General features: G+C 39.3%; 1 protein-coding gene across 1 annotated transcript; it reads right to left on the reverse strand.

Annotated features, from left to right (window-relative positions):
* Window positions 1-6,255: 6,255 nt before the first annotated feature.
* Window positions 6,256-20,041, reverse strand: CALM2 (calmodulin 2). Its single transcript, XM_081157170.1, has 6 exons — window positions 19,691-20,041; window positions 14,149-14,179; window positions 8,249-8,392; window positions 8,052-8,158; window positions 7,603-7,738; window positions 6,256-6,895 (listed from the first exon to the last, which is right to left on the reverse strand). Exons 1-6 carry the CDS (start codon window positions 19,691-19,693, stop codon window positions 6,867-6,869), a joined length of 450 nt encoding a protein of 149 aa, XP_081013296.1. The 5' UTR covers window positions 19,694-20,041; the 3' UTR covers window positions 6,256-6,866.
* Between the last annotated feature and the right edge of the window lie 4,272 nt (window positions 20,042-24,313).

Here is a 24,313-nt window from a genome sequence, read left to right on the forward strand (position 1 = left end):
CAGATTAATATGACATTGGGATACAAACTCCTGGAGATATGGCAAACGTTGCCAGCTGCCATTTCCTAGATTTACATACATTATCAAATATGTATTATATAAATATACAGCCAGTTCTCTCAGCTTGTCCAGCTAGCTTTGACACTGAAGAGTCAGACTGATAGAGGAGCCAGACAGACTTGGGCTTGAACTCCAGGTCTGCCACTTACTAGCTAAGAGTACTAGGCAAATTACTTTGGCCCTTCCGACCCTCAGCTTCCTCTTAGGAGTATAAAAATAAGGCATATGAGGGTTGGCATGAGCATAAGGCACTGTACATATAAACACTTGCACCCACAACCAGTGCTCAATAATAAATGGTAGCTTTTATTTTTAACATCTCATCTAACAAGTTAAGCAGATTATTTTGGTATTCAGTTTCCAAGGACACTCTTGTCTTCCATAATAAGTACTCTATACCCTTTTTAAATTTTTCCACATTTTATTCAGCCTCACTGTTAACAGAACATAATTGCTCATTTTTCCTTTTGTGCTGTTCCCACTAAGTAAAATCATTAAAATATTGACTTCTACTTTCATTTATAATGTATTTATTAGTACAAAATATGGGTTATCTCAAGTAATAATGCATTAAAAATAATAAACAATCGAATCAGCAAAACTGATGTAATTCATTGTTCCTGTCTAGCAACTTATATCCTCTCGATTTATGAGTACCCTTGACTTTAGTTTTACTATGAAATATATGCATTTCTCTAAAAAACATTATTTCATACACACTAATCTGAATTCATACACACTAATCTGAATTTCCTTTTATACATTCCCCTTATTAGATTTATTATATTGAATGTTCTCTGTTGCACATTTATAGTCACAGAAATCAAACTTTCCCAGGCAGGTCAAAACAGGTCTCCCAACTCCACCTGGGCCAGGAAAATGAGTTGGGAAGGCCAAGGGAGAAGTAAACATGATATATCCAAAGGAAGGTAATTGCCAGCTGCTGTTTTGTTTTGCCCAAGGCAGGTGATCTAAACTCCACCCATCTATCACTTCAAATTCGCTTTTGGGGTGAATCACTTTACAAAAGATAGGCTAAACATCCCTAGTCCAAATGTAAACACTAAACAAAGGTAGTTTAAAGTATTTTATAAATACTAAACTCAAGAACCTGTCCATAAGCTGAAAAAAAAATAACCCATCTCTCGACAGACAGGAGAAAATGAAAGAAACCTAATTAAAGCGGTTGTCCAGAGCATTAGTCGTAGGGAAGGGGGGACATACAGAAAACAAAAGGCAAATCGGAAGGATAAGGGAGTAGCAAGGGCAGAGGAAATGAAACGAAGTAGAGCTCAAATAAAGATCAGAAGGACTACAAGGGGGTGAGAACAGGGAGGAGAGGAGGGGCGCGGAGGCCGGTCCGGAGATGGGGGACTTCTGGCGAAGAGTCGAGCGGAAGGCGCCAGTGGTTGGGCACCGGGCGGACATGGGTGCGAGGCCACGGCCACGCACGGCCACGCCCGAGTCTTCCCTTACTGCGGCGGGAGGGACGGGGCCTTCTGGCTGGTCCATCGCGACCTCCTCAGCGCTGGGCCGAGGCTGGAGCCTGGTTGCCAGGAGACCCCGCGGGGCGCAGTGCCCAGTGTGCGCGTGCGCGCGCAGGCCCCCCCCCAAGTGGTTCCCCAGTGGTGGGGGAAGGGAGGCAGGCACACGCTCTGAAGTCTGGTGCTTCGCAGCGTGGACTCACCAGAAAGCCTTCAGCTTCAGTATCTGCACCGAGACTTTTTAATTTTTCGCACACCTTGGGGCATGGGGGCCAACGCTCTAACCAACTGAGCACCAGGCAGGCTGCTCCGAGACTTTTAAAGGCGGTTAGGAAAGGCTTGGGCGTACCATCATCTCCATAAACGCTTTCACAAATCATCCCCAGTCACGTAGCCCCAGGAAAGGGGACAGAATGCTTGGTAGGGATACCTAGCTCTAAGGCAAAAATCAGGTAGGACCCACTTTCGGATTGTTTCTATGCTCCTCCAGATGGAAATTCTGTGTCACTTCTCTTGCCTGACTTTGGAAGTAGAGTGAGCACTAGACCCAACAGGCTTTACTGTGAAACCACAGACCACCCTTTCCTATCAGACCCTTTCACTTTCAACCTTTTGATGTACCATCTCACCTATAAACAATTTCATCTTTCAAAACAAACCCTCCCCTCAACCTTAGTAATTCCATTTTGGAGAGTACCTGCTGTGTTCCAGATACTTCACATACATTAATTTAATCCCCACGACCCTGTGAAGTAGGTATTAATCCCATTTTATAAAGGAGAAAAGAGACCTCCTTGGACAGTTTCCTCAGCATCATACAGCGGCGGCAGAGCTCAAGTCCAGGTCTGACTCCAGTGACTGTGTCCAAACCACCATGAAGTTTCTGCTCTTTTACAAAATTTCAAGAGTAGACTCAAACTTTCACCTCCCATACTTTCCTAAAACCATCTTAATCTGGCATGAGCATACACCTTTTCATTAAATTTGCACTTGCTAAATTTACCAGTGATCCAATGGCCAAATCCAATGGGCATTTCTCAGCTTTTAATTTGCCCTCCATTGTCATTGCTGCATTGAATACTCCACTCCCTCACTCTTGAATCCCTCTCCTTCTCTACCAGAACTTGAATGTTGGCTGCATTTGCTGTGATTTGTGCTTCTTTTGTCTATAAAGGTGGTAATAAACTGGTACCTTCCCCAGAAGGTGATTATGAAGACTGAGTGAAATGTTTGGAACCATGTCTGGCCCACTGTGTTCAGTAAATATGGTCTATCATTGCCTTTAGGACAAAAGCAAAATTTACAATCCAATTTCCTCTCCCTCTTCAGGAACTCATGCTTTGATGTACGGAGTTGACCCTTGAACACGGGATTAGGAGTGCCAACTCCAAGCCACCTAATGTCCACGCTAACTTTTGACTTCCCAAAACCTTAGCTACAGTCCCTTGGTATCCATAGGAGATTGGTTCCAGGAGCCCCAGGGATACCAAAATCCTCAGATGCTTATGGCCCTTATATAAAATGGCTGAGCCTGGCTGGGCGGGGCTCAGCGGTTGAGCATCGACCTGGAATCCAGGAGGTCGAAGTTCGATTCCAGGTCAGGGCACATGCCCGGGTTGGGCTCAATCCCCAGTCGGGGCATGCAGGAGGCAGCCTATCAATGACACTCTCATCATTGATGTTTCAACTCTCTCTCTGGAATCAATAAAGATATATTAAAAAATAATAAAATGGCTTAGAACAATGCATACAATTGGCTCTGCATCGGTAGATGTGAAACTCAAGGATATGGAGGGACTGTATTTACTGGAAAAAAAAATCATGTTCACTGGACCCACCCTGTTCAAACCCATTGTATTGTTGTTCCAGGGTCAACTGTACTTACAAACCCCAAACATACCACTTTCACACTTCTAAGGTCTCCCCATATGCTAGCCAGCCCTTCTTTGACAGCCTGGTACACCCTCAAAGGTCAACTCCTCTGAGAAGTCCCTAAGCCTAATCCCTGGTAGCCCAAAGGGATCTTGTACTTACCTTTACTGGAAGACTTCATTGCGACCAATTTAAATCATAACCAAACACAGGTTTTTGTCTTACTTCTGAGTCCTTTGAATACAGGATTAAATTATTTGTTGAATAAATGACCAGTTTTCCTCTCTATATATAAAATCAGAGGACGAACTATAGCAGTGCTTTTTAAAAATTAACCTGCAACCCAGCTGGCGTGGCTCAGTGGTTGAGCACTGACCTATGACCCAGATCACAGTTTGATTCCTGGACAGGGCATATGCCTGGGTTTCAGGCTTGCCCACCAGTAGGGGGCGTGCAGAAGGCAGCCAATCAATGACTCTCTCATCATTGATGTTTCCGTCTCTCCCTTCTTCTCTCTGAAATCAATAAAGATATATTTAAATAAAAAATTAAAATTAAAAATGTGCACACAAACATCTGGGGATTTTGTTAAAACAGATTCAGATTCTGGGGCAGGGCCTAGAATTCTGTATTTCTAACAAGCTTTCACGTGATTCTATGGACAACTTTTTGAGTAGCAAGTGACTAGAGAACTCCATTTCTCTTCAAATACTGGGATTCTAAATTCACTTAACATAGCCTTAAAACATATAAAAGGGAGAAAAATAACAACCAGACACCAGGTTTGAAATAAAGAATTAAAAGGCCAAGAGGCAAGTAAAAACCAGAGCTTTCACAAATGTAAAAGACTAATCAAGCCCATCACTGTGTCTCACTTCATTTTCAGGGAAAAAACTGGCTCAGCAGACTAGGGACTGGTGCCCTAGAGACTAAAACAATATGATGAAAGGTACAGAAGTCCAGAAACCCACACAAGGTTTGAAACAGAAGGGAACATCTAGATGAGAAAATAGCTTGAGTATCTCAAAAATAGAAACATGGGTCAATGATTTCAAGGACTTCACCAATGAAACAGATTAAGCATATAGGATAAACAAAATGTCCTCATAAGGAAACATTGCATTATACAATACCACTGGGAAAAGTTTAAAAATGATAACAAGCATTTTTCTTTGAATACAACCTTATACTAAGTAGAGCTTAATAGTGATTTTTTTCTATACATCAGATCTTTAAAGAAAATTACATTCCAGGATCATTTTCAACTGCAGTAGTGATGGTTTTGTTAAAATGATCTACACACAAACATGCTACAACAGATAGTATTGAGGAAAAAATTATCAATTACCATGACCCTGCTAATATAAAACAAGTAACATGGTAAAGATTTGAAGATAAGATTTTAAAATTATAACCCTGAATTTTAAAGATTATGTTGTAGGCAATAGAACTGAGATGTGAACTCAGCCCAGTTTGTGCTCAACAACCAGTTAAATTATGTAAAACTGCTCTGTGCTTTAATTTCCTGTAAAACCAAAATAATGCTTACTGTGACTTCTGTGAATATTAAAATATAAAATCAGCCATTAACATGACACACAAAAGTACTCCAAAAGTGTTTCCCTTTCTACCTTAACAATTTCAAAACTATTGGTTTTTGAAATTGGAAAACCAACAAGATTAACTTTGCCCAATTCCCTCATTTTATAGGGTCATAACTGGTTTAACGGGACAGTAATAATGGAACACTTAGTGCAAATGCCAAGGACTACGCTAAGTGCTTTTCTACCTTAATATAAAAGCCAAGTTAGAAACCAGTTGGGTAAATTATACCCATTTTATAGCTAAGATAACTGAGGCTTGATTAATCTTTACCTCTTCAAGCTTATATACAGCAGTAACCTGAAACACTGAAATAAAATACCAAAGCCCAGATGCCTCAAACAGGTAGTCATGAATTGTCTTCCACCAAATACCCTGTTTGGCCTTTTTTTTTAAAAACCACTGTTTAAAATCTAATGAACATCTTCTTATTTTATTTGCCTGCCTAATATGTAATAATGTAATACACTGTTAGGATCATCAATTCCTGTAATTTCCCTTGTCTAATCTGAAACATACTTATCACCCTTTTCCTTTACTAATCATCCAATCTCCTATTTTCTGGTAGAGTAACGGTGGTATTAAAATAGTCAAAGATGGGTAGTAACCTGCCAAATTAAAAATCTTGTGCCTATAATAATCAGTTAACAATTATACTCTGGTTTGCTATGAAATCTCTCATTAAGTATTAAATAAAAAATAAAAACTAATAACCAGCTTTTGAGTAGCTTAAATTATGAGAGAAAGCACTGGTTTAGAAGTAAAAACTAAAACAAGGTTTAGTTACTGCCAATCCACTCCTAAAGAGACCTTTTTTTGTAAAAGGTATTACAAATAAAGCAGGCAGAACTGAAGTCTCCTTTGCCTTGTGGCAAAAGAATTCAAGAATTAAAGAGCACAATGAGTAAAGCATTAGGATTTAGATTGCTGTGTTCTTAATACAAACATTTAAAAAAATCACTGCATGGCAAAGTTGGAAAACATATTTAAAAGGTATAAAACATTAAAACAACTACCTCATGCCAGTTCCCATGCTAGGCACATTTACAAAAGGTTTTTAATCTTTCACTTAAACTTTCTGAAGGAAGTTATCATAATTTAAAAGCTAAACACAATCTTGACCAGTTAAAAAAAATAAACTTAGTTTTATAAATTATACCAATTAACCACCTCCACATTTGATTCTCAAAATTATTTGACCTCAAGTTAATGAAATGACTCAGATTCAGAGCAACAGTTGGGTAAAATTTTTTTTTATTGGAAAACAAATATACAACTTGGAATGGATTTGAGGCAAATTGTGCCATAAGCAGATTTTCTTTAAGTGGCTAAACAAAGTTTAAAAAGCAAGTAACAATAAAAGGAAATGTTTCTGGTACAGGACCAGCAGTACAAAAAAATAGTGTACGAGTACCTGGATAATACACCCGTTTTGCAATAGTGCAACTTTTAAGTACATATTGTTGACTGTCCATAGTCCACGCAGAGTTACAACTCCACACTTCAACAACAACATGCTGACAGTTCCTAAAGAAAACTACTTAAAAAAAGGCATAACCCAGATGTTCCCTCATTTTACCAACTCCATCTAAGTTTAGATGTGCAGAAGGGCTTAGATATATCCAGAGTAAGCCACATGCAACATGTTACTTGATCAATTTTCTAAAATAAGGTTTCAGGACAATGACAGTAAGATAAGGGAAGAAAACATGGAATGAAGTCCTAATTACTATACATGCATATTTTTTTTTTGACAGTAGGGGGAACCTTTTACAGATAAGTTACAAACAAAGAAAAGGCAAATAAACAATTTTGTACAAGAAATTTAACACATTCTGTACAATATCTTCACTTTGCTGTCATCATTTGTACAAACTCTGAAAAAGAATACACAAAAAGTTGAGTCAGTCAATGGCAAAAGACTGACAAAACCAATCACATTTACTCAACCACAGAGCAATCTCTATTCCCCTTTCTTTCCTCAAAATTAAAGTACCGAGGAAAGCTAGCCTACTGCTAAGAGGCTGGAACTTCAGAAACCGAAATTATTAACAAACCCAATTAATGCTTTAGTTATGAATAAAAAGTATTCTTGCTTAGTTTAGTATTACAAATGATACTTTTGAATCTGAAGCATATGAAACAGTTTCAGACTAAAACTGAGTAGAGGAAGGAAATCCAATGAAGAAAAGAAAGTCACCTTAATTTCATTTTGAGGATCTTGAAATTAAAGTGAAGCTTTTCAAACTGTTACACAAACGTTATACAAACATTGTTTTAGCACAGTTTAAAGTATAGTGCATCTCAAACTTTAATGCACATATGAAATCACCCACCAGGAATTCCTGTTAAAAATGCAGATCCTAGGTATGGGGTAGGACCTGATAATAGTTTTACAATATTCTCAGGTAACAGGGATGCTGCCCAGTCTGTACACACATTCTGAATAGCAAAAGGTTAGAAAACATACTGTTTTAACATCTTCATGGGGTAACGAAGTTACTAATTTTGACCTATCAGATACCTAGTACCTCTAAACCTAAAGTTAAAGCACAGAATGAGGTGGTGACAGTGAAAGACTTACCTTCATAGTTTACTTGACCATCACCATCAATATCTGCTTCCCTGATCATTTCATCAACCTCTTCATCTGTTAACTTCTCTCCAAGGTTTGTCATCACATGGCGAAGCTCTGCTGCACTAATATAGCCATTGCCATCCTAGAAAAAAGCCATTAAAATACCTAAGTAAAATCAGAGTTGGGATGGAAGTTTAATAAGTTTACTACATTCACATGAGAAAAACACACTTTAGAAATCCACACAAACTAAAGAGAATCTACGAACAATTGACCTATAAATTAAACATCATTGAGAGACAAGCACGACTTCTTAGTTCCAAAGTCAAGCGATACCTCTTTTGTCACAAGATCAATGCAATACAAGTTATTAGGAAATTTGAGCTTATACTGAATTGTTATTTTCATTTCATCTTTAAATTAAAATTTAAGAAATTCATCCCCTGAAAACCTACCTTATCAAACACACGGAATGCTTCTCGAATTTCTTCTTCACTGTCTGTGTCTTTCATTTTTCTTGCCATCATTGTCAGAAATTCCGGGAAGTCGATTGTGCCATTGCCTGAAATGGTTTGTTTAATTGAAACATTACAATAGAATTGAAATGCCATTTCAACTTCCTCCTCCCCAAACCCCAAAATTAAAGACTCACCATCAGCATCCACTTCATTAATCATGTCCTGTAACTCTGCTTCTGTGGGATTCTGCCCAAGAGACCTCATTACAGTTCCCAATTCCTTTGTTGTTATAGTTCCATCACCATCCTTGTCAAATAGTGAAAAAGCTTCTTTGAATTCTGTGTGAGAGACCACAATCCAAATATACAGGTTAACATTCCTAAATGAAATGTATAAATCAACTCTTGAAGATATATATGAAGATAACACCCAAAATGGAATTTTGATTTCTAAAGCATTAGATGGGAAAGCCTTGTGGCATTTCAAACATCTTTAGCTAATCACACCAGTATATGCTCATATCGATCTGCCAGGGGGTTTTTTTCATCTAAAATCTTACAGGGAACTGCAATATCTAGACTATTATTATTCTGCATTTAAAGGGGGAAAAGGATCAAAACCCCAAATGACTAGCTTCTCTATTTTCTGTTAAAGCTGCTCTGTGGAACACAATTCAATATTACAGGTCTAACCTTCATTCAGAGCCGAAAAATAAAGACAACTGGTTCCAAACACATTTCTATAGTGCAACTATACTATTTGCATTATGTTTACAGTACACCTTTAAAGTACTATCTCATCACCTACTAAATTGAAACAAAAACCTTTGAACTTAAGAACAATATGCCAATGGGCTAGTTTTCAAGAGACTATCACCAAATAATCTATACTGGTGTTAATGGGATGATCAAGATATGAGTGGCCAATTTTAGCTCTATTATTGAGAACAAAGATAACCTAGACCTTTCTTTAGATTATATAATCCCAAAGTTGTAAGAGAGTGAAATATATCATTGCCTAAAATCTTTAAGATCTTCTTACAAAATTATGTTGCTTTTACTTCACCGCTAGATTACGTGGGAAGTTGTTGGGAGACACAGTCCACAATACCTGGCTTACCATTTATTTACAGAGAAACTAAAGAAGAGATTAAATCTGGTAGCGCAAGATCATATAAATGAGCTAATAACAAAATCTAGTACTTCACAAATGCAAAAGCAGTTCCAAAGTTCAAGAGGCCATAAGCTCTCCCAATATATCTAGAACACTTGAATATATATACCTGATACATGTTTAAGAAATGGTGTGTGCCTCCTCTTACAGTCCAAGTCTATTTATCCCCTAACTTGTCTATCCTTGCTCCAATTCATATACCTCCCAAGTTTCATTTATCACCTCCTTCTCTGGACTCAACCATTCTTTTACTGATTTTGCCATTAATTTAATTATCATCATGCCTCTTAGCCTAAAACTAAACTCAAATCTTAAGTTATATTTTCTTTTAAGCACCTATCCTTCTCTCTCTCCAAATTCCAAAAGGCACCACTACTCATATCCATTTCTTCTCTATCAATGAATTATTAAAACTGCTTTCAGCTCCAACTCATCAGCTGAAAATGCTAGGTTCACCAAGAATGACCTAGGTGCCTAATCCAGAAAGTATGTGTCATGTGTGAGGCCTTAAAGCACAGAAACTCAAATCAGACTTTAGAACTCAACTGCCTGGGTTAAAAATCCCAGCTTTGCTACTTACTAGAAACGCAACCTCCAGAAAATTAAGTTACTAAACTTTTTTCCTGCCTTGGCATAACCATACCTACTTCCTACATTTTCCTGCAGTATCCAAAACTACACTAAAAAACCCCTCAAACTTCTCTTGGCCTCCACAATAGTACTTTAATTTATATCCTACCTTACAATGTGCCTAAGGCTTTTGGCACCTGTCTCTTCCAAGTAAATGTGACCAACTCTCTTACCGTTCTTCTTTCCTTAGCCATTTCATCTATGCCCGCTTATAATGAAGATTTCATGTCTTTGTATACTCATCTCTCTCAATAACATAACATCCTTTATTTTTGACTTCCTACAGGATGACATCTCCCCTGGTTGACCTCAAGAAAGACTTATGAATTCCATATACACCCTAGGAACACAAGCAAAAGCCATTTAAGCTCTTTCCCTCTAATTGAACTCTGCTATTTAAATACTGGATTTTCTTCACTACAACCAATAATTTGGTTCATGACCCCATCACCTTTTGCCTAGACAATTATAATAGCCTGCTACCTGGGTTCTTTATTTTAAAATTATCCAAACAACTACTTGTTTACCTTACCTATTTACCTTTTTGCATTACTATGTTACTTTCCTCTGCTTATTCTGCTCAAAATCTTTGAATTGCTTAGATCAAATATAACTGACTAGTTGTAGTTTGCTGCATTCAGGAATAAGTAACAGTTCCATTTCATTTAAATATCATACTTGTTTTCAGAGAAACTCATCTGATACCAGAAGCTTAGTAACAAATTACCCATTGATGTTATGAAAATAGTACACAGTACTAATCTAGATCAATCCAACAACCAAAATAGATCAATAAATCCTACAAATAGCAGAATTTGATGAAAACATTTCCATCTTAGGTATTTTTTAAACAGGATGTAGAAATAATTAGAAATATGTAAACTATTATTAGGGTTTGCCCCCATCATATGTATCTCCCATAACTTAGGCTACAAGAAAATTAGACTTACCCAGAGAATTGTATTTGTTTACACTACATTGTCTGCTGTAATACTTAACGGTCAAGCATCATTTAACACCACCATTATATGCAAAATTCCCAATGTGTAACTAGCTATAATAATTTTACTATAGGACTTGCCTTAAAGCCAAATTCTGGAAGATGCATGGTGTTAATTCATATGTGTGTTCTAAGTTTCAATATTTTAAAATCTAGTAACTTATGTTTGCTGAAATAAGTGAAAAGCCGAAAACTGTATATATGCTATAACAATTTATTTTATGAATACAAGAAAGGAACAAATAAAAAAGGTTTATTCCAAATTTCTATTTGTATTTTTACACTAAAGAGCCAGAAATACCTGTAAAAATTCCTTGAAATAATACTCAAAAGTACAATTTAAATTCACCTGCCTGTACAGCTCACCTGTACTTCAGAACTAGTATAATCTTCATGTATAGAAACATGTTATTATTAACAGTAATTCCAAAGAATGACTTCAAATACAAACCCAGGAGTCAAAATCTAAATGCACAGTAAGAAAACAACAGGTCCCGAATGTCACACACAACAGCTATCTTCAACACAACTGATAAGATCTTCCTTCAAATTCATTCTAGTTATGCCTAAATGGAAACTTTCAGGTTAAGTCATACTATTATCTAAATTTTATTTGTTCATTAGCAACCCCAGGACCCTTTTCTAATTATTTATGTTACATAAATTTACAATTTTATTAAAATAGATCATGAGACAACTACAATAAAAGAAAAATCAAATGCCTACTAACTTCTATGTATTTAGGAAACCAAACTTAATTCCTTTAAAGGTCATGTATCAGATATTTGTTGGCACTATGTAATTGTTGCTATAAACTCAGTACAGTTAATGTTTTTTATCAACTAAATTCTATCCCTACATTGAACCTTGACTGAAAGTTCAATGAAGGTTTAGGCACATATTTCTTTTAAAAACAAAAATTCTTGTACACTTTTTATTAGTCCTCTTAATGTCAACTATTAATGACATCATGGCAGAGTCAAACAAAATTAACTTGTGATATCACACTAGACTGTTCTGGATTGCTCTTTAAGACCAGATAATGTAAACAATCCTAAGTAACCACCTAAACAAGAAGCATGCTTTTTTCCTAGACCAAGTTATTTGTTATTAGAATTTCTAAATAAATCTGTAGTAATGATTATCATATAAAGATAAAAATAGCTTAAAAAGTACCTTAGCATATTCAATGTTGCATTGCATGTATGAAGCTTGATAACATTTCAACAAGTAGGTCTTGGATGCTAGGATGTTACTGGTCACCAGTGATTATAACTCACCAGGTAAAGACAAAATTTGTGTTTACCTCAAAGGTGGACACTGAAACATACCAAATTTAGGAAGGGTCTTTGGAAAGAGGCAGGAAAATTCTTAGGCCAAGGTAGGCAGTGTTCTACAACACTTTTTGTGTCATACTCCTCTTTGAAAATACAATTTATTCCTTCAAGAAATATTTACTCAGTCCTTATTATGTGGGAGGCACCGAGAACACAAGAGGAAACAAAGGTCACTGATCTCAGTTTTTATTTTAGTAGCATAAAAGCTTTGGTTCCTCTAACCTACAGGTTTACAGGTTTACTAAAGCCTGGGGTCTAAGGAATATCTTTAAAAGCCTAGAAAAGAAGAAAGGTAGGGAGAAAATCTACAATAGATTTTCCTATCACTCCCACTTAAATTTTAATTGTATGATGGAAGTCAATGAAATGACAGAATTTATCTTAAAGACAATGTTCCAGAGAACTACACCTGTTCTGGATAAAAATGCTGTATCACTGAAGACTCATATTTCACAGACACAAACTTTCTTTAAAGAGGTGTGTGTGTTTGGGAAGGCAATAATGAGCACCAACTCTGTCTCTGATAGGCACCCTGAATAATACATTTTCTACCTTAAAGTGAACGTTTTGTGCTATGTACAGTACGCACAACTAACTAACTGGGAATACCAAGAAATGAAAGGCAGGAAGAGGAAGGCCAGATATATTAGCGAATGTAAGAGTTTTAAAAACTGGAAATACCAGCCCAGGTCAGTTCCTGAGGTTATATTAAAAACTATTTTGGAATAATTTTGCATTTCACTGATACATTTAAAAATAGTATAAACCAACAAAGTAACTATTTTTAAAGCTCTGGTGGATTACTTTAACACAATGCATGCAATTTACCAACCCTAGAAAGCAAATCTCAGGTTTAAATCACAAAGTAAAAATAAACCTGCTTAAATTTGGTCCTTAATGCTAATAGCTTTCTACTTTATATAGCCCTATCATATAATATCTGTGATGAATATTTGAGATTAGTGATTTCTGGCTCCTCCAAATGTGTGTTTACAGGGGTTGGGGAAGGAATTACTTTAAATGAGCTACACAGATGAGTTCTATCTGCATTTCTCAGTTTTCTCTAGCATTAAAAAAATGCTTTAGTGTTTCCAAGCACTTCAAACTCTCTGCTTACCAGGAAAATTGTGGCAGTTAAAACTTGATGCTTGTGTTAATAAAAGCCTCCAATGGAAGGAATAGAGTTTGAAAGACATTTTAATATTGCATTTTTTTAAAAACCTTTAGTAAGTTTCCAAAACATTTTAATATTAACCAGACATCTCAAAGTATTAGAATAAAATCAAAAGTACTAATGTTTAATAGTATGGTATAAAGACAACATGACATCAGGTTTTATGTAACAATTTCACTTATTTCCATAGCAAACCAAAGGAGACAAGATTTAAGAAGCTCATTTCAAGCTATCACTGCACTGTAAGACAAAATTACATGTGTAATAAATGCTAACCTTTGGATCTAGGTTTTTCATTGGAGAAATGGTTATTCCCTGACTATATATGCAATTCTAAGGTTAAAATATTAGCTACTTTAAACTGAGGTAAATTCAACGTTCACTTTCTGATTCTACATTTCAAGTTACCTATTAGTTACACAACTTGGCCCTCTTGTATAGACTGATTTGTTGGAGTTGCAATGTTAAAAATTGCCTAGAATTCATGTTTTAAAGCAAGATAACCTTCAACAGTGACAACAAAAGACCACCACCAGGCTCCAAAGTATACCCACATGGCCTAAAAACATGTCTTTAATTATAGTTAGCAACACACATCTTTCTCAGGCAAGTTTACCTTCTCACTTGCCAAAGCAGGTTCAATTACTATATTACATTACACCCATTTGTTATCACGTTCTACACAAAGTGAATTTTTTCATACAATTATCTTATTTTGAGATTGGCTATTCAATTTATAATAAAATCCAATTTGGTACAATCAGGCAAAGTATTCCTCACCTGCAATCTGCTCTTCAGTCAGTTGGTCAGCCTACAAAAAATCAAGAGATAGATAAGTGACTTGAGACTATGTAGACTAGCAGTTACAAAAACAAGTTTTAAAATTTTCAAGGTTCAGCATGTACCATAAACTTCATTTAGTTCAACATTTCTTAGTACCAGCAACAAGCACACAGGGTGGGTAGAAAATGCATATATCTGGTTTACCTTCAAAGCCGAGCTGCCTTGACCCCAAGTTAAGATAATGAAAACATTTGAGAATGTCTGAAAGTCTAAATTTTACATAAATCGGGGAAAAGAGCAAATCTGGCATACTAAAAAGTTTAATTGGAGTTATTCTAAATTAAAGATAGAATCCAATAAAAACATTATTTCCCTTTTCAAAGTTAACATACCTAAACTTAAGCTCACACCTCCTTGAACCAAAAATAATGCCCAAGGACTATATTCAAAATTGCCCCTATAAATGGTTCAATACACCACCTGGACATGAAAGTAATTTTCCAAACTTCAAAATTAAGCAAAACTCCCATTCATTAAAAAGACTGAAATTGCACACGCCATCTTGGGTGGGGGGCAACATGAAAGCTACCAGTTTTTACTCCTCACCTACCAGGCAACTGCAGAATGAAGGATTCTGAACATTCGAACTACATTATTTACCAAAGGTTAAGTAAGTCCAGCCTCCCATTTTCTCCTGACTTTTGAAATCCCAACCTGAGCTTGAGGTTTGTGACGTCTTTAGCACATGTAGAAGTTACTGGTTTTTGCTTTAAAAACATATGTTCAGGCATTTGCTAAAACCATTATATATGTTGTTCTTATTCCATCTTCACAGTAACCCTTTAATGGTGTTATTATCCCCTATCTTACAAATGGGGACAGCGAGGCTCAGATTAAATTTCAGGGAGTGGGAACACAAAATTAGTTAACTAGTAGTCAGGATTAAACACTAAGGTGTTAGACATATCCAATGCATCTAAGTTTAAAATTCAAAGCATCATACTATACAAAGGAGTTTGCAAAATATCAAGACTTTGTTCTTCATGTGTCCTTCATCTTTGGACATTTCACTGCTTATCAGTATGCATACCCGTGAAATAGCTGCTTATGTGGTTCTGGCAGGCACTAATAAGCCTCATATCTAATATATTTACCTACATAAAGTCAAACATACTATGATTAATCCATTCATTTGTGGTAATGAAAAGAATGAAACACTGCCTGGTTTCACTTTTTAAATAAAAACATCTCTGGAAAGGATAACACCTCAATGTAGAATAGCATCACATTTTCTCTAGGGGACAGCATGAGAAAATCTGAAAAAACAAAGCAGAAGTTTCTTTCCCTACTCAATTTGACCTCAATGCAGTCAACTCATTTCTAGTTAAAAAAATTAAAAAGGGGGGGAAAAAAAAGCCAAAGGCCTAGTAACTTAAAATTGAAGAGCCAATAATTAAGTTCAAATGCAGAAGCTTATAAAATAAATTATCTCCAGCAACTATTTGGTATAAAATCAGCCAGATTATTTTCCCTAGGAAAAATATTTAAAACCCAGTAAATCCACTGAGTTGTTTACTTTGTTAGAGGCTATAGAGGATTTACTTCTAGTTTGATTTCATTTTGCAGGATTTCTATCATTTCTGAAGGAAGCGCAACATGGTATGGTGCAGGAAAAAGCATAGTGTGTTTTGAGTCATCATGGGGCTAGTACCACAGCCTTGCAACTTAAAAGCTGTGTGACCTTGGACACATTACTCAACCTCTCAGTCAACTTCTTCTGTAACACAGTGATACCTACCTTAGAAAGTTACTGTGTAGAGTAAATCAAAAGCTATGTAAAGGGCTGGCCCAAAGAGTTCAGTGATAATTATTTTATATAAATTAACTAATCAAAGAACCTACAATGTTAACTATCAACCTAACACAGAAGGTAAACATGCATGGCATTTCAAGCCCTTTACAACAAACCTACTATGTTCCATGTTAACTTTAAGTTGAGAAAATATATTTCCACAAACTGAAACCACCAGTTGTAGTCCAGGGACAGATTTAGAAGGTAAATATCAGTTTAGGACCAAAAACGTTAAACTAAGTATGTGGAAGGCACTGCAGCATGCGTGAAAGCTGAAGGATTGATGGGCTATGTGCAGAAAGGGAGACACTTGGGTTTGTTCTTGAGACATGGTGGGGTGAAGATTTTGGGAAAGCTCATTTATGTGAAAGCTGAAGGTCTTTAGAAGAAATAAGGATGTTAGCTATATAACAAAAAATTTTCAATTTTGCTTGGAAAGTCCAATTTCAATGGTCCCACACTACTTTGTCCAGTTCCCTACCTGTGGGCAAACCCAATCTTAAGATTACAAATGAGCTTCAAGAAATAAACTAAGCACACAGGAGCCTAAGTTACTCTCATAGCCTAAAAGCACTGTGTGATTTTTGTTTGGAGTGTTTGAAGAAACTTACAAAAGTTTTTTATATTTACTACTAATCCAAAGTTCAAGGTTTTAAAATATCTTTATACCAGCAACATTCAAATTAAAGCCTACTAAAAGCAGAAACACGACACTCTCTAGCACTCTAATTTCTAAGCCTTTCCCAACCAACTATAATGAATAAATTTGGTTCTTATTTCTGTATGGAGTGACATTTTCTTACTTAGAACTAGAAGAATTATACTTTTGGGAAAACTCAAGCTCATTACCATGTGTGTTTATGTCAGTACAGTGAAGAATAATTCACTGGAGAGCTGACTAGTTCTTAGGCCCTTTATTTCTACACTTCATATAATTCCTCCTACTGCTCGTCATGCCAGAGAAAGCTTGCAGGCATTAGTATACTCACTCTCAGGTTCAAAACCACAGGTGATTTGTAAACACTGAGAAACACTAATCTAGACTAGGTGTGACTTGAAAGTGAATGCATTATGTACCTATTAAATATTTCCTAAATGACACTCAAAAGTAGGTATGGATACTCTTGGAGCTTATCTAGGGAAAGGTTTTACACAAATGATCCAAAATTCTTATCTGAGTAAACGAATGAGTCTATAGGGTTGAAATGGAACACAAACTTCTATCCTTCATTCATTCATTCCTGTTTCTTCCAAGTGCTACTTAGATACAACATAGGCTGCTTAAGTAAAATTTTCCTACAATTTCAGAAATAAAGGTATTTGCTTTACCTATATCAAAAGCAGTCTCTAAATTAACTCAGTCATTGTATCAGTACTTTACTTACTATACACACAGCATCTTGGACCAAAAAAAAACCACCGATAAATTAGTTTTTAAAAATTAGGACCTTTACCAAAGGCTTAACTTGACCATTCTAGCTAAATCCAGAACTTCCTGTATTTTAATTGAGCGATAGTGAATTTCCTCAGTCTAACAGAAACAGATCTCCCTGCAGTTTGATGGAATGATTATTTATTTAGAAAGTGACAAAATTTTCTACCTCTTCACATCTTTTATTTATCTAACCACCCCAGGCCTCAAGTCTCCTTAAAACAAACCCCCTTTCAAAGAGCATATATTGACTACATGGTAAACCTAAGAGCTATGTGAACAATATTATTCCATTTTCATATAAACTTATTCCACTTTCATATAAATTTTTTCTTGTCAGAGTTTTAATTTTAAATCTCCAAGTCTTATAATTATGAAGTTACCTGAGGAACAATTTCCAAATTAAGTCATTAACTTATGATGTCAATTTAACAAACCAAAAAACCCCAAAGCATCAACAATGCAATCTGTAACTACAAAATATTATCACTGGAGTAATGAACCACGAAAGCATAAACTCTACCCATCACCAAGAAAAAACCTATTCGAATTTTTAATTCAATTAGACTGGGGGGGGGGGGACAAACCCCACAAGCCTTACCCTTCATTTAAAAACATTATAAAATTTAGAACTATTTAGAACTTCGATTACATGCCTATAATGCAGTTTCACCTAAAAGAGTACCAAGTTCAACCAGCATATTCAAATTCAGAATAAAATAACTTAAAAATATCAATATGGAACGAGTGTATCAAACCTAAATGAACACCAGTTTTAACCAAGGTGAAGTCCTCTCCCCACACCCATAAAGGCTGGAGGTTTCAGTTGGCAAGGATTTCCAACTCTTAAGATGTCACCTTGCCTCCTGGACACACCCACCGCTGTAATTACTTACCGCCCTCCTTAGATTTTTTTTTTTACAGGAAAGAACTTACGTTCTAGTCTCAAGTAACAGGAAAACTCTTCTTAAAATTCCCTGACCCCAAAATACTCTTCTACCACACTACAGTATTTGACAATCATTACTGAACAAATGAACTGAACCGCACGTTAAGATGATCTGGCAACTTCTGTATGGAAAGAGGGCTGAAGCGGGGCAATGCCGTGCGTGGTCGTGGTTCCCTGACATTAGGAGTGCACGCGATTACTCAAAAATAGGATATACTCAGTGGCCTTTTGCGAAAGCATCTTCCACTCGTTACGCGAGAATAAGGCCGACTTTCACAAGTCACCCCGGAGCCTGCTTTCCGTAGGTGGTAGGTAGGAAACGCCTTTCAGACCCTAACCCGAGCCGATGGCTTTCTCTAACAAGATGCGTACTTCGGGGACGCGCCTGACTTCAGTGACACAAAGATCATTTCCTCCAACGACAAAGCCACTTAAAAAGAATTTTTTTTAAATGTCCAGCCTGGATGGTGGGAAAATGCCCCAGAACCTAGATGGAAAAAAATCGGCATTCAACGAGCTTCCTTCTCATCACCGGAGGGGGAGGGGAAGCTCTCGAGGCCACCCTCCCCCACCCATCCCCAATTCGCCAGCCCCGCAACGGCGCGGCCGCCAGGACCTCCGCAGCCCTGCAGGTGCCAGCGCAGCAGCTGGGGCGCGAGCCGAGCGGGCGGCGGCTCCGGCCCCGCCCCCCGGCCGCTCCCCGCGCCGCGCGGGCTCGGCCCACACAGCGCGCGGCACCCGCTCGCGCGTCCCCCTGCCCGCCCCCCCTCCCGGCACGCGGAGGCTGCGGGCTAACGGCGGCGTCGGGGCTCGCCCGGGGCTCGCGCGCTCCCTCCCGCCTCCTCGGCGCATGGCGGCCACCAGCGGACAAAGGCGCTTCCTGGCGCCCGCACTAACCGTCCGTTGGGCTTTTGAATCCGGCCCCGGGGCTGACCTTTCTACATGCCCGACCCAAAGGCTTCGGCGCTCCCGCTCCCCCCGCCATCCCACTCGCTCCCCTCCCTCCTGTGCTGGGCAGCCCCCCGCCCCGGATCCATCCTCACTCGGTCAAGCCTCCAGGAGCTTGCGGCCTTGGGGCAGGGCACCTGGCCCCCAATACGCTAGGGGACACCTCCCTGAGGAGAATGGGGGTGGGGGGACACCTGCGACACAAGCGACGCGGGTGCCCCCAGCCTCTTTCGCGCCATCCCGCTGGCCAAGCCCACTCCTGGAAGTTCTAGGAGAGGCGAGCTCCCTTTCTGCAGTCAGTCCGCTTCAGCCACTTCCCCCCGCGGGCCAAAGGCCGGCAGCTCAGCGGCGCACTCACCATGCTGCAAGCGCTACCGGTCTCCGAGACGCGACCACACAACCGCTCGCCTCGCTCGCTGCACTCGGACTAATTCTCCTCCTCCGCCCCCAGCGCTTCATAAACACCTCCCTCCGCCAGATCCCTCCGCCGCAGGCCAGATAACGGAACATCACAAACGAGTCCCGGCCACACACACCCTACCCCCCTCCGCAAACTGTTCTCGAGACCCCTGGCCCATTCGCAGTTACTTTGTGGACGATGCAAGGGGTAAGGCGATGTGGACAAACGGATGACGTAAGTGGGTCTCATTCCCCGGTGAGCCGTTAAAAATGCCTGTGGAGAGGCGCTTGAGGGGCGCTACTTCGCGGCGCGGAGGAGCACCGTCGCAGTGACGCGCCCCGATAGTCGTTGAGCCGGCCCCTGATTGGTTGGTTTGTACCTGCAATGCGTCACTCGGCTCGCAGCGGCCGCCGCGGGGACGCGGTGCGGCTTCTACCGTTGCTGCTCCGGCCGCGCTGTCCTGGCAACTGCGCCGGGCGGCGGAGCCGCGTTGCCCGCGCGGGCCCGCGGAGCCTGCCTCCCGCACCCCGTCTCCGCCACGCTCGCACGCGCGGCTTGCCGCTCCTTATGCAGGGGAGAGCGCCTTACGCCGATGCGGAACGAAGCTGAAGGACCGCGGGAAACCCGCGCCCCGCTCAGCGTCTCAGCCTCGCGGAGGCCACGCATTTTACATTTCGCTCCCCCGCGAAACCCGTGAAAATCTGGCTGAGGGCAAATGCAGCTGCTCAGCTGACTAGTCTGAAAAGGTCTTCCGTGTGTACTGCCCCTTCGCCTTCCTTGCCTGGGGTAATTTACCGGAAAAAAGTTGAAACCCGCAGCGTCCGAGGCTGTGGGGTTAGCCGCTCCCAGTGGCCGCTGACACTGGAATAACCGCGTTCTGGCTCGGAGTCGGGCCTGGCGGTGGGTTTGATTGGGCCCCTTCCTTAGGTGCATGACCTTGGATGAGTCATTTCATATTTAGCCTCATTTGTAAAATGGACGCAATAACACCTATCTCAAAAAATTACTGTGAGAATTAGGATTATATAAAGATTAATGTAAAATGTCGAAGCGCCTGGCACAGGGTAGGCACCGAACAAGTGGCCACTATGATAGACCTCCTCCTCAAAATGAGTCTGTTCTTTTGGGTCCCTAATCTCTCAGATTGAGATGGACATTTAAAAAACTATTTAAAAGTTGGCCTCTTGGAACTGGAACCCTTGTTTGTGCACTGTTGGTGGAAGTGTAAAATGGTTCAGCCACTGTGGAAAACACCATGGTAGTCCCTTTAAAAATTAAAAAAGCGCCGGGCGGGCATGTCTCAGCCTTGAGCATGGACCTGGGATCCAGGAGTTTGGGGGTCAGTTCCAGTCAGGGCACTGCCCAGGTTGGGGGCTCCATCCCCAGGCAGGGCCTGCAGGAGGCAGCCGGTCAGTCACTCTCTCGTCACTGATGTTTCTCTCTCTCTCTCCCTCTCCCTTGCCCTCTCTGAAATCAATAAAGATATAGTAAAAAAAAAAAATTACTACGTTGATCCAGCGATTCCACTTAGAGGCATATACCCAAAAGAAGTGAAAGCAGAATCTTGAAGAGATATTGGTACATTTATATTTATTAGCAGCATTATTCAGGAAAGCTAAAATGTGGAAGCAACCCAATTTCCATCACTGGATAAATGGATAGGGAAAATATGGTTACAGCGGAATATTATTTAGTCTTAAAAATGGAGGAAATTTTACGATATGCTACAATATGGATATTATGCCAAGTGAAATAAGCCAGTTACAAAAAGAACAAATACTGTATGATTCCACTTACATGAGGTACTTAGAATCGTCAAAATCATAGAGACAAAAAGTAGAATGGTGATTGCCAGGGGCTGGGGCTAGAGGGAATGGGGAGTCATTGTTTAACGGGTATATAGAGTTTCAGTTTTACAAAATATAAAGAGTTATGGGATGAATGGTGGTGATGGTTACACAACATTGTGAATGTATTTAATGTCATCAAAGTGTATACTTAAGAATGGTTAGGCTGGTAAATTTTGTGTGTATTTTATTATACATATTTTTTAAATAAGCTCCTTGGTCCCACCCAAAATAAGCAAGGGTGTCCATAACCCGGAATGTTTAACAAGTGGATAGTGAACACCTACTGTGTGAACTTGATTTGAATACATTGTAATTGTTACCACAGAGGGTGCTTATATAAGGCACAGAGGAAAGTACCTTAGCTTACCACAGAGGTTCCAAAAAGGATTCCTAAAGATGACTCCTAAATTAAGTGTGACATGATAAATGGGCAGGAAAAAATGGAAAGGTGGGGAGGAAGAGAGAAGCAAATTCTAGCTGAAAGAAAAAAACACAGAGCAAAGGTCCAGAGGCATGCAATTTCACGGCCTGATATAGGAGCTGCCAGTGGTTAGGCAGTACCAGATCCAGCTGAGCATGGGAGAGGGCACTGGGCAGTTAGAAAAGATCTAGTGTTTAATGCTCAAACTGCATTCCTCAAGAAGGTTGTTGGTAGAACCACCATCCAGAAAAAATCATCTTAGGCCACATCAAGGCCTTAGAATTTCCCCTAAAAAGCATAGGCATGTGGGCCTTTTAAACCTAGTGAACAGCATTTTTAGCAAGCCAAGGCGAAATCATTCCTTCTGAGAAAAAGGTTCCCTCCAGAGCATTTTCCTGTGCAGCAAGAATAAGACCTTTCCTAGTGGCTATCTGCACACATTTGTAAAAGCTTCAGTGGAATTCAACCTCTTTTAGCCAAGTTAGACATTTTCAAATGCCTTCAAAAGTATTTCCTTTACTAGGCCAGAGATGGATTTTCTGTCAGTCATGCAAATCAGACATAAAATGAGTGCTTTTTAAATTAGCATTGGCAACCCTATGACCTCCCTTTCAGATGAATGAATGTTCAATGAAAACTCAGGACTCTGTGCTTCTATTGTCCTTGCTAATTATGCCATAGGGGAAGGGGGGATAATTAACTTTATCCCTCAAATGAAATACCATTAAGAATGTTATTTAAAAGTGGGTACCTCTGCTTCAGAATCTGAGCTGAAAACAGAGCCCTAAGGCCACCATTACATACTCTGCATCCCAGAAGCTCCCAAGTCCATACAAGGTATTACTCAGAAATATGTCTCTGATTCCCCCTCCGATGGAAGAGCTATCAACAATCTTTTCTTTTCACTTAGTCACTAAAAATATTCTCTCTTTACACATTATCCTACCAGTATCCAGTGATTTTACATATGACATTTTTACTAATGAGAAATTGAATGACAAAATAAATAATCACCTCCTCTAAAAAATGGACTTTTTTATTAAAGAATTGATGCATAACATAACGAACAGGAGCTTACGTCTACTATACAGGCTCATGCTTAGAGATGTATGTATTGACTTGAAGAGCTTTAAAACAAACGTTTGGTAATGAAATATGCCTGTTAAAGAGAACACAGAAAACTTCTTCCTGGTTTCTTGGGTTGAATTTCAGTAAGACCTATCGTGCAGAATCTTCTTTGCTTAACTCTCCAAGAAGAGAAAGAAAATGAGAAAAAAAGTCAAGACTTACTTTTAAAGCCATTGTGGTTTATGTGTATTTGAGGCTGTTCCAAGTCAATTTATTTATAGATCATTTGTCTTCCACAAGATGACATACAGTGCAGCCTGACTTTGGCAATCGCCAGCTGAGAAGCCAAGTTAGTGACAGCCACTACATCAAGGCATAGGAGGTAGCTGGTTGTATTTCTATTTTCCCCACCTAACAGTGAGATCTTATAGCTTTCTACTTTGTCTCTCTTGGGAAAATGAGAATACACTTCCCTCCAGGCCTCAGTTCCTCAATTTGTAGAACAGATATAACACAAGTCCTGTCCTTTGACACTTCCCATAGCTTTTCTCCTCCAGACAGTTGTACTAATAAACAAGAGCAGAGGACAATCACAGTGCCATTCTTTTTTTTCTTTTTTTTTAATATATCTTTATTGATTTCAGAAAGAGGAAGGGAGAGGAAGAGAGAGAGTTAGAAACCTCAATAATGAGAGAGAGCCATTGATCAACGGCCTCCTGCACCCCCCTCCCAACTGGGGATTGAGCCCTCAACCGGGGCATGTGCCCTGATTGGGAGTCGAACCCTGATCTCCTGGATCCTAGGTCGATGCTCAACCACTGAGCCACGTCAGGCCGGGCCACAGTGCCATTCTCGATTGCAAGGCCTGTGTGATTCTCAACAGGTGAAAGAATTAAGCCCTAAATGCCCTAAGGCATCTACAGTATTGCATCAGCTTCTCTCCTGTGCATCTAGAATTACAGTTATGTGTCACCTTTTAGAGAATTGAGAAAATAATACTCAAATCATTTTCTTGTTTTTGGTTTGGATAAGAAGCCATGACTGAGGAAGTTAAGCTATCCTCTTCCAAGATTATGGGGCAAAACAGCTGGGACAGGAATTCAACCTGGTCATGAGAATATCTTTCCACAGCATCCTCAGTTCAATGAGGGATGAAGCATGCAAGAAAAAACTGAATCCTCCAGCCATCCTGAATGGGCTTATTATGCTCATATACACACAGGAAAAGTTGAAGGTCATTAA

This window comes from Miniopterus schreibersii (genome assembly GCF_964146895.1).
Source record: "Miniopterus schreibersii genome assembly, chromosome: 13".
NCBI classification, from domain to species: Eukaryota; Metazoa; Chordata; class Mammalia; order Chiroptera; family Miniopteridae; genus Miniopterus; species Miniopterus schreibersii.